This window comes from Podarcis raffonei, chromosome 10 (genome assembly GCF_027172205.1).
Source record: "Podarcis raffonei isolate rPodRaf1 chromosome 10, rPodRaf1.pri, whole genome shotgun sequence".
Lineage (NCBI taxonomy): Eukaryota > Metazoa > Chordata > Lepidosauria > Squamata > Lacertidae > Podarcis > Podarcis raffonei.
Genome location: NC_070611.1, coordinates 43,538,263 through 43,549,458, shown reverse-complemented (window position 1 = coordinate 43,549,458; position 11,196 = coordinate 43,538,263). Strand labels below are relative to the sequence as shown.

General features: G+C 42.9%; 1 protein-coding gene across 1 annotated transcript; it reads right to left on the bottom strand.

Moving 5' to 3' along the window:
• On the bottom strand, window positions 1–10,158 carry MGP (matrix Gla protein). Its single transcript, XM_053407320.1, has 5 exons — window positions 10,051–10,158; window positions 5,583–5,723; window positions 3,669–3,704; window positions 963–1,044; window positions 1–379 (listed from the first exon to the last, which is right to left on the bottom strand). The coding sequence occupies exons 2-5, from the start codon at window positions 5,641–5,643 to the stop codon at window positions 241–243; spliced, it is 318 nt and encodes a 105-aa protein (XP_053263295.1). The 5' UTR covers window positions 5,644–5,723; window positions 10,051–10,158; the 3' UTR covers window positions 1–240.
• Between the last annotated feature and the right edge of the window lie 1,038 nt (window positions 10,159–11,196).

The following is an 11,196-nucleotide window of genomic DNA, read 5'->3' as shown; positions in this document are numbered from 1 at the left end:
AACAGTATCAAACCAGACGTTTATTTCATAATAAACACCCACATCCTTCTTTGCCCAACCACCACTATGTCAGCATTGTGCTAATTAACACAGAATCTAGAAATCATTGGCTACAAAAGAATGAAGCAGCAGGTGGGATAACATACAGTTAACAAGCAACAATACATTTTGGAGATGTCACTCTTTGTAGATACAGGAAACCCAGGCTCCAGGCACTGGGAACGGCGATTCTTGATGTTCTTATTTGCCACGTCTGTGCCCAAAGAAGCGCCTGTAGGCAGAGGCATAGCCATAGCGCATGGCGTAACGCTCACAGGGATTGTAATCTTCGCAAATCTCCCGCTGCTGTTCCTGGGGGGTCTTGTTGCGCTCTCTGATCCTGCTCACAGTCGCAAGAGGGGAAGATGGGTAGGAGGGGTGGAGAGACAGAATATTATTATGACTTGCATCTACTTCCGCTTTTCCAGCTGCATCTTTGCAAGGCTTTAAGTGATTTCTAATTCTGTCCACAAGCATGTGCAAAAAACCTTTGCAAAGTCTTGAAAGGGTTTGTCATTTTTTAGAAATATGGCAGCTTTCACACAAATGTCCTCTATGGAAATGTGGGTGACACTGTGTGCAGAGTCTGACCCTGAGATGAAAACATGTGGGCAGGTGCTGTTTCTATGGCTTAGAAGCGGTGCAGAATGGAGAGTAGGCTGCATGCAATAGGATCCTGGGGCAATTCTGCAGAGGATCTAGTGGAGATTTTTGATATTATCACAGGGTCCTGGGGGCCATTCCATGAAGGATCTAATAATAGGGATCATGACTTGCCATTAGCAATGTGTCATTTTCAGATTCTCCTAGTTTACCATTTTCTAGTTCAGTTCATTTTCCAATGGCTTCTCTCTTGCCTAAGAAAAGACATCCTCTCCATTCCCCACTCACCATGAATAACTCTGGACACTAAGAAGACGTACCTTTCCTGCACAACTTGGTTCCTCCTGTTCTCTGGTGGAGTTCTCATGAAGATGTTGGCGTGCCTTCTGTTAATGAAGGGACCTGGAGGGATAGGTATTCATCATTATTATGAGATTGAACCGAAGGCCAATAGTTCTATACAAAGAAAAGCATTGCTCTCTTCCCGTATCCTCCAAATATCAGTCTTTGTGATGGCCAATACAACCAGCTTGGTCTATACATTCTTGCCTTTCTCCTGTTAATAGCGACTCATGCCCTCTCTCTTCCAGTTTTCAATGGGCGCTTTCAGATGGCCAAAAGCCATTTTTGGCTACAGCTAAGCCTTAATGCATGAAGAAGGCTACTGTAAGAGGTGAGGCTGATGAGTTTCTCCAAGAACTCTGCAACAAAGGACAGCAGGAGAGAGGGTCAGTGGTGAAGCTAACGGCAGAGGGCAGGTGGGCAGGTAATACTAATGGGCAGGGTTGCACACTTTCACCAAATATGCCATCACCATTTTCCCTACCAGTTGAGTCAAAAGCTCTGCGGAAAGCTCTACAGTGCTGTTGCAATGCAAGCTGTAACCAATTTTACAACAGCACCTCATGAACAAATTAAAGAAATAATGTTGGTGCTGAAGAGGACAGAGGGAGGCTAGGTAGCTTCCTCTAGTTCTTAGACGTAAGCGTAAAAATGGCTAAGGAGTGTCACATCCAGTTGGTTCCCGCAGTGCTTTCTTTGGGCTAGACTGAATTAGTGCTACATGATTGTGGCCCCATCATCTCCATAGAGACATCACCCCACACTCTAATTGAAAATACTTCTAATATTTTCCCTTGCATAAATATCCTTCTTGTCGCATCACTTTTTCCTTTCTTGGCATTTATATATTTGCCAACACTTGTGTGTGGTTAATCTATCAGTTTTCATTTGGCCAAGATAGGCACAAGTTAATCGGTTCTGCTTTCCTATTTCAACAACTCAATGTCTCCAGTATGTGAAATATTTTGTTGTGTGTGTTTTTCCCTCCGTGAGTTTCCCAGCTGAATGAAATATTTCTGGTATTTAGGACATTCAGGAAAAATACCCAGCATCAGTAGCCCTTGCCACTACGACCACAGAAATAAAAACAGCCACTATCCTCTCAGTCTAAAACTCTTCTGGCAAACTCAAAAATCACTCCAGAAGTTTCAGACTACAACTCCCATCATCCCCACCCAGTATGGACAATGATCAGGGATGGTCGGCATTCTAGTCCAAAAGATCTGAAGGACACCAAGTGGGGAAAACCTTTCCTAGAGAAGGGATGGGCATATTTAGGGACAACAGTTAAGTTTCATATTGCAGACAGAGCTTAAAGGTGGATCCTGGATCCTGTTTTATTTTCCTCTCAAGAGCTCCTGCAAAATGACTCTGCAACTGCATATCTGCATTTTGCATCATATTTGTCAAGTGACTCAGTGTCTATCTTTCCTATTTCTCTTCTTATTCTCCCTAGTTGTTTTACTTTGACTTAAAAGCCCTATATCTTTGCAATGAACCAACCTCCCCCTTACCTTTACTTCTAATTCATACTTATTTAATAGCCCAAACCTACGTACGTTGACTTAAGTTGCTGGAAGCAAGCCTTGCTGTGTTCAGTCCTGGGCAAGAACGTACAAACTTGCCACCTAAGGGGTCAGACATGCTCCTGCGAGTGTTTCAGAGGCCTGTGGGCTAGCTGTGCAGATCTTTTCAGTTCATGGTAGTCCCTTACTGGTCTACCAAATGGTTAGGTACTGGAACGGGGCTTGCATGAGTTCTGAAATCTGCAGTGTTGACTTTCTGCATTGGGAATGAAGATGTCCCGGGGGAAATACCCCTTGCCTTGCCCTTCCCCAGAACACAGTTTGCACTCCACATCGGGAACACAGGCTGCCTGCAGTAGTGACTCCCTCTAACAGCAAACCAGCGTGATGAGAGCCACATGATTAAAACCAAAACGGGACCGCTAAGAAACAAAGGAGAGGTATTTGCATGCTCAGGGGTTTACAAACAAACACACCTTACAAAAAAACCCACTGCCAATAGGCACAGGATGTTAAGCTTCTTTTCCAGCTGAAGGTCCACAGTCTGTAACTATTGAGCATGCTGAGATTGCTCTCTTGGCAAATGAGGAACTGGGGGAGCAGGGAAAGGAGGGGTGGAGTGCCATCATTGGAAGAGTGGCTGGAACTATGAACAGGAGCACTTCTAGTAAGAAGAAGGATAAACTGCAACATCTAGTTGCAGGTCTCACTGGTTATTGTCTGTTCTCATCCTGCCAATCTCAGAATTGCCTCTGCGAATTCAGAAAAGGCATTGCAGAATGCAGGAAAGGTAATAACAGGGTGTGATACACTTATGTGTCAAAAATTCTGTACCTGTGGAAAACTGGTATATCAGAGAGGGCAGGTATAGTCTCTCTGTGTCCCTAACTTGCTAGATGCCAACATGCAGATTGTTTATTTCATGGTGGAGCAGTCAAATGTACCATTACCCTTGACTGGACAGATTGGACAGACTGAAGGCAGGGAAGTGATGGTGGAGCATTCCTTAATTTTTATTCCCTGGATTGAGTAGAGGAAAAATATTTTACAAGGATCTCATGAAGTGGCATGGCAAGAAAATTTGGGATGTCCACAAAATCCAAAAAGTGAACCTCAAGTATCATAATAAATCACAGAGTACATAATAACATTTCTTACTTGTAAATTCATGCGATTCGATACTCTCGTGAGACTCTGTGACAGGGAAAAGAAAACAAGGCAGTGCGTAAATTCATTGTTAACAAAACAAAGAAGGATATACATGAAAAAATATAAGAATAGCCTTGCTGGACCAGATTAAAACTGTCTTGTCCATAACATTGCCTTCTAACATAGCTTACCAGATGCCCCAGTCCAGTTCACAAGGCATGAAGAGGTCCATAATTCCTTGTTGCTTGTTCACAGTGTCAGAGATATACTGCTACTGGGCATGAAGGTTTCATTCTAAGCTACTATGAATTATAGCTAACTGGTGCTTTTTTTCTTTAAAAAAAATGTTTAGGGGTACTCTCATTTTCCTACTCATGTTGAAATACTGCCCCTCAATGAGGCCAAACAGATTCACAAAATGTTTAGGGGTTTGCGTACCCCTGCATCCCCCCAGAAAAAAGCACTGTAGCTAACAACAGATGTAGCCCCTTAAAGAATGCATTGATTCCTCTGAAAAGCCATTTGTGCTAGTGACAATCATAGCATCAGATAAAACCAATGCATCAATCAAATGGAGGAATAAGAAATAACGCTATGATCTTATTGTATGGAACTGAAATCAGAAGAATCTTTGAATGGTCTCTATTTCAGTGGTAGAAATAGAAGTGCATGTTTTAAGTTTCTTATGGAAATGAGGGGAACATAAAAATGTATAACTCTATAACTTTGGCTGCATTCTTGCATGCATTTATTTTGCGATTCCTGAATGTATGCACTTACCTTTTCAACTTGCATTTATAAAATGTTGCACTGACTTAGTTCAGTATGGTTGAATGCTTAATATTTATTAGATCACGTTGATAAAATATATCATAGTTCTCAGAGTAAAAGAATGCTAAGAAAAGTACAAAGCAATGGACACAGATTGGTATTTTGGGGTTAGATAGTAAATCCCATGTAACATAAATCACAGAGTGGCAAGTATGAATGGTACAAAAAATCTCAAGAAAATTTAGCAATTTGGCGGAAACGGGCACAACCAAATCATCTTTGATAGGCTGCTCACATTATAACATTCTATCTCAAATCAATCCAGTTCATGTAATTGTGCCACAAGAAGGAGGGAGAAACCAAATATGCATTCAGAGCAAGAATAAACATATAATTATAGGAGGATAAATCCTAACCATTCAAGGGAGCAAGACCTGATTTGGACTCTGCCAGTGAAGGGAACTGACAATCCCAGTGAAGATGCTAACCAATTGCACACTGGATAAATTGCTTCCCAACCTCAGTCAAGATAAGCCACTTGCCTAGGACTTCCCTGTCACTCCCATTTGCCCATCCCTGAGGTTTCAAAAGAAGCAGTTGGAATTTCTGGAAGGGACAAGTGTTCTTCTTTAACCTAGTGGGCTACTCATGAAGCATCATTCGATTGAAATTCATCAAAATTTATCTTATTGATCTACCCCACAGAGAATCTGATAGTCCTTTAACACAGTGAAATCCCAATGGGCCGCTCTTGTTGGAAAAGTAGTCTATGCATTTTGAAGAGAATTGGAAAATCTGCCCCTAAGATTTTCTAGGCAGGCAGCAGAGGTTTCCATTGTCCTGCCTGCAGGCAAAATGATTGATCCCCACACATACATTCCCTGGTGGTGGTGAAGATAAAAAGGGGTTGTGAGTGATTGAGAACAGAATGGTTTGTATCAGGCATGAAATAGAAAGAAGAGAGCTCAGTTTGGACACTGTAGAGGAACCAGAGGAGACAAGTGTGGAAAGGATGCCAAGGATGTAAGTTATGACAGAAGGATAAGTGGCAAAGAGGGGGAGTGAAAATTCAACCAAAGTGTGTGGCCAGAACATTCAGTTCCTGTGACAAACTATTCTCCCATATGACTAGCAATAAAAGACATCACCTACCGTAACAGAAAGCTGCCATCATCAGGACGGCCAGAAGCGCAAGGATGATAAGGCTCCGCATGGTTTATCTCTTTGCCTCTCTCTCTCTGCGACTGTCTTCTTCTCTGTTTCCACTGAGGACAGCTAAAGCCTCTGGGCAAGCTGCAAAGTTTAGCAGGGGAGTGTTTATTAAAACAGCAACAGCTGGGGAGCAACAGAGTCAGATGAAGGGGGCCTGAGGAAGGCAGGAGGGACCTACTGGCACTTGCACTCCAGGAGGAGACTGTTATAAAACACCTCTACTCATGGCTTTAAGATCTGCCTCTGGTGGGAGTGGGCAAGCTGCCTTCCCCTCCCTTTCTTCAGAGGGAGGTCTCCACAGTTCAAAAGGAGGTGAGCTGTTAACTCTACATGTTCCAGAAAACATTGGTCTGTGGAGGGCTGGCCCATGAACTGAGCTCCTCCTAAACATATGTGTTTAATTTATCCTCTGATTTTCTTGCCTTTCCCACGTTCATTTTGCATACACAGTTCTGGAACTTGGCAGCCCATCATCCCTCCAGGTACATTCACTACATTTACCACTTTCCCTGGGGCATGTTCATTTAAGAATTCATTTTAGCATTGGCTTCTCTTCTCTAAACTCCATCTGCCTGAGCCAGACCTATTGTTTTGCATTCCACTGTCGCCAATTGTCTGATTCCTACATCTCTCCTAAGGGTACCAAATAAGTCCCCCTCAAATCCCGCTTTGAACTTCTGCTTTCTGTGGCCTGGTAAACTTATTTGTGGCCTAAGACACTACCAGGGATGTGTGACTTTATTAATTTCTGTTTCTCATTTTTCTAATCTTAAGATGTTCAGTCCTCTACATTTAATGTGAATTTCTCCAAAGAGACACAATTTGTATACAATGTTGCCTAATATAGTGCATTTTGTGTGTGTTATTTTCACTAATATATACATTGATATGCACACTTTACCTCGGTATCTGCATTTTTGCACACATTACTTGGTTGGACAACTGCATTGCAAAATTAAGAGAAGTGCGAATTTTGAAGGACGGCTGCTACGATTTGTGTACTGTTTTGGAAAATGCAAATTACATAATTTCGCCTTTCGATGCATATTGAATCCAATTTGTCCCTCATCCCTAGCCAATGCAAGTCAGGACTGAATGCTTCTCTACGCGCACAAAAACACCTCCACACAGGAAATTAGAAGCCAGAGTGAAAGGTTTCTAACCTGTTCTTCGCCATCACCTACATGTTTTCTATGAGGAGATGCTTTTTTAGTTGTGGAGGAGCATTCAGTGATGTAAGGACCACACTTTTGGCCTGAACTGAAATAGTGCAGCCCAAACACAGGTTGGAAACCTTGGTGAGGTCCAAACTAGATATGACCAAGGCAGTCACATTTGTTCTTGGCATGACTCCTATTCATGCCCAAAATGGCAAGGGATCTACTTAATGTAGCAAAAAAATAAATAAATGTGTGTGAGTGAGGAGAACTGATCTGTCCCCCATTTTACTCAATTGCTGTAGGCACTTTTCTCCCACTACTAGAAATGAACCAAGTCAGGGTGAGGAGGGCACTTTAAGTGATGGAGTATGTGCAGGAAAAGTAACATGGGGCAGAGTAAGAGAATAAATGTGCTCTTTTCAGATACTCAAGAGGAGTTGTGGTTTTTTCCATTATGCTACTAGATTTTAAGCTAAACAGCTTGGTTCCATATTGTGCTTTGTTAATGTGGGTCTTCAGGTCTGCTGAGCATCTGCTCACACAGATACCCAGGAAGAAGATGCAAGTTCAATTGTTCAAATTGGTCTCTTCAGAAGATTGAGAAACCATATGGCAAAATCATGGTGCCTGAACTCTTTGGTAGCTTTCCAGAAGATAATGTACCACCACCATAATAGGCCAGAACGGTAACAAGAGCAGTCTGCTCATCAAAAAGGTGAATTTTTAGCATCACATCAACAATGGGTTTGTATATCAGTTGCATTGTTGCAATTCATTAACACCACAATCCTATGCATGCCTACCTAGAAATAAGTATGTATGAAGTATGTATGGCAGGGCTGGCTAGCTGGAGCCCCACTAGATGTTGCCAGACTACAACTTACACACACACACACACACACGACCATTGGTCATGCTGGTTAGACAGCTCTGTAGCCAGGATGGAGCAGAAATGATAGGCATGGAAAACAATATCCGCCCCCCCCCCCGATGAAGTTCTATCATTACCTTTCCCCCCTTCCTTGGATGTACTAGAAAGGGAAAGTAGCACAGAATGAAAAGCTCTCTGAGTAAAATGAATTGGGATTAAGATCCCAAGTTCCTAGAAATCAAGAACAGAGGAATATTTACTCATCTGTAAACTTAACAATTACCAAAAATGGAATATGTGGTCATACTCAAACCACTTGTAAAACCACATTCAGAATAAAACTAACTGGCTACACGGAGCAGTTACAAGTGCCAAATCAATCCAGATTTGGGCTGTCTGAACAGCTTGCTAGCCCATAAGCTTCTGGAGCCATACAGCCAAACAAGACATTGAACACTTAAGTTTGTTCTGGCTGGTGGGGCACATTTTTCAGCTATTCCTGAGGTTTTATGAACTTTTATTTTTTACATGTCCTTGATGCGTAAGATTAAGGCAGGGGTCCTTAGAAGCAGTGGTCTTGGGAGCAGATGGCAACATGTGCCCCGCTGGAATAAAGGGGGAGAGGTGGCCACTATCCAAGGTGGAAATGTTGGAGACGATGTGCCTCCCTGGATGCCAGTTTCTGGGAATCCCAAGTGGGAAGAGCCCTGTTGCCTTCAGGCCACACTTGTGGGCTTCCCATAAGCTTCTGGCTGGCCACTTTGAGAAGAGAATACTGAACTAGATGAGCCTTAGCCTGGTCTATCTGAGCTCTTCTCATGTTCTTATAATATGAAACTCCCCAGGAGTAGGCAGGAACTCACACTACTCCCTTTGGCAAAAATACTTTGGAAGAGGAGAATGTCCAAATCACGTTGGAATTGGCAGGGCCAGGAAATAGCTCGCTCCAAACCCATAGCCCTCTTCCAAGCTCTGTGAGCATGTGGAAAGAAACAGAGAAAGCAGAAAGGAAAAGACTGTTTATAAGCACTATCCCCAGATGAATAAAGGACTTCTTTTCCCCAGTATCGGACCTTTCCTTCTCAGTCATCAACCTCATCTTTGTTCAAACACTGCTTCTCTCTAAAATTTGTATTCACCAGGAGGTTGAGCCAGAAATGTAGCCCCTGACATGAATCCATCCCAGTCTCTCATACCAGCTTCCCTTCCACTCCTTGTTCCCCAGCTCCTCCTAGATTTTTTAGTCTCCTTTAAGGATAGTCACTTGCTTGGTAAGGAATTGCTTCTGTCCCACAGAATTCAGATTTACAGAACATGGATTTTATGAGGCAGCTGCATATCACGGCCACTCTGGTGTCTGCAGGCCTCAGTGCTGCCAAGAAAAGTGGCTGAGGCAAAGGGAGGGAGAAAGAACAGAGGAAAAATAAGCTTGGGAGAAAGGCTTCAGGTGAGGAGGGGAGAAGCTGTAAAGAGACTTCTAACAGTGATGCGTTGTCACAAAAAGCACGGCCCAATTCACTTTCTTGACAGCCATTCTCGTCTTCAGCCTTTCTCCAAGAGCATGCTGGGAGAAAGACCGCCACCGTTTCTCTGGCTAACTTTTTCCTCCTTGGTCTCTTTTGATTTGTTACCTCTGTCACCACATTAATTGCCAACATTACCGAAGCGTGGATGGGTTTTTTAAACACCATGTTGATACTATAAACATCTTACCCACAAAATGCCTAACATTTTCCGAGGGCAACTAAGAGCTTGGTAAGGATTTTGTTAACATAATAAAGTTTCAGTGAAAGGCCTGATTTTGATCCATCCAGGTTTTCATCAGCATGTCAATGACCTATGACTGGCAACTCAGAGAAACACTGACATTTTTCTGGGTGTCATCATGACAACACCTGGAAGAATTTTACTTGTTTATAATCAATACGTTCAGGAAGTTCTTTGCCAGAAACATTGCTGCTTTCAGTTCTGAGCCAGAATTCATGGAAAGTAATGTCAACCATTTTCACCAAAATTACCTGGCTGCATACAAGCAACTTGTTCCTCCGTTGTCGATGACAGGGGAGAATCATTTAAAGAAATGGAACAGCCATCAATATTTTTACACAGCCTGATCTGGAGCCTCTTTCAAAGGGGAAGAAGAGTATTATTGCTCATGTGCCTGTCCTAAGTCTTTTTAATTATAAGCAAGTATCATTGAGACTGATCTTGAGTTTCCCAATCAGCAAAAGCCCAGATCAGCCCATTTTAAAATCCTACAACCCAAAACAGGTAATCCATACACATTAGCACCCTCAGATCTCTGTCATTTACTTCTTATAATTTTGCATGTGCAAGGCACCCCCATACAGACATTAGTAAGGTCCTGCATACTCACTGTAATGTGCTGCACTTCCTTCTGTAGACAGGACTTGCCTGAAGGTTCTCTTCTCCCAGTGTCCCTGCAGTCTTCACTGGCAAAGAAGGGGACCTTTTTATCTGTGATAAGTGACCCCTCCCTTCCAAAGCCCTCCCTCTCCCTATGCATCCTCCTCCAGTCTGGCACCTCTTTTCTAAACATCGCCTTCCCTCACTCAGGAAATCAGAAACCTCAGGAAATTGAACAGGAGAGCGTATGAACACGGACGTCAGTGGTGAATGGGGTCAAAGCCACATCTTGGGGGCAGAGTGTCTGTGCCTAAGCCATTAACCACTAAGGGCATTGAATGGAGGCCTTGAAAGGCAGTAGGAGTTTTGAATGGGGGCTCTTTGATGGCCAGATCTCCTCTGTCCTCATTCCCTCCCCCAGCATTCGTTGTGCCCTGTACCACAAGCACTCTCAGACAAGAGCACACTTGCAAAGTCTTGTGGATAAATACAGAAGCCCTCAAAACCCTTACCATTTGGTTTGCATTCCTTAGTGGTAAAGGAAAGTAGGAGTGAAAAGTACTTGGGCTTTTCTGTTCGTATTCTCTTCTCTCCCCCACCCCCACTCCCCAGCCAAAAAAAAGAGAGAGAGAGAGATGTTGAGGATTAAGAGAACACAGAACAAAGTATTTGAACTGAGTGGGAGTTTGGCACTCAAAGGAACCAAATTCTAAATTAGTTGCAGCAGGTGAATGAATGTTTAAAGAAATCCATTGCGCATGTAATGACAAAAGAAGCAGCCCACTACATAAGCACATGTATCATGTATGGCCAATGCAGCAATTCCGCTTGCCATCAAAATATCATTTGTGTGTGTGTGTGTGTGTGTGTGTGTGTGTGTGAGAGAGAGAGAGAGAGAGAGAGAGAGAGAGAGAGAGAGAGAGAGAGAGAGAGTTAAAATCCTCATGCTTGGAGGAAAGAGACCACCTGGTTCAACAGAGTGTAAGTATAGCTAAGTCTTATTTTTCATCCAACAGAGTTTGTATTAACACCACATGACAGCTCCCTTCAGTGTGTTTGTTCAATATAACAAATATTTAACCACTTGAACTCATCAAAGTTTTAGCACTACAAAGTTTCCTTTCAGAGGACGAAAATCCAGACAGCAATTTTGCAC

What these genes read in the sequence shown, in the direction of transcription:
- MGP (XM_053407320.1), bottom strand. Translation starts at nt 5,643, where the DNA reads ATGCGGAGCCTTATCATCCTTGCGCTTCTGGCCGTCCTGATGATGGCA. An exon ending in GATGGCAGCTTTCTGTTACG is followed by an intron (nt 3,705 to 5,582) that starts GTAGGTGATGTC and finishes TCCCTGTCACAG; the next exon opens with AGTCTCACGAGAGTATCGAA. An exon ending in AACCAAGTTGTGCAGGAAAG is followed by an intron (nt 380 to 962) that starts GTACGTCTTCTT and finishes GACTGTGAGCAG; the next exon opens with GATCAGAGAGCGCAACAAGA.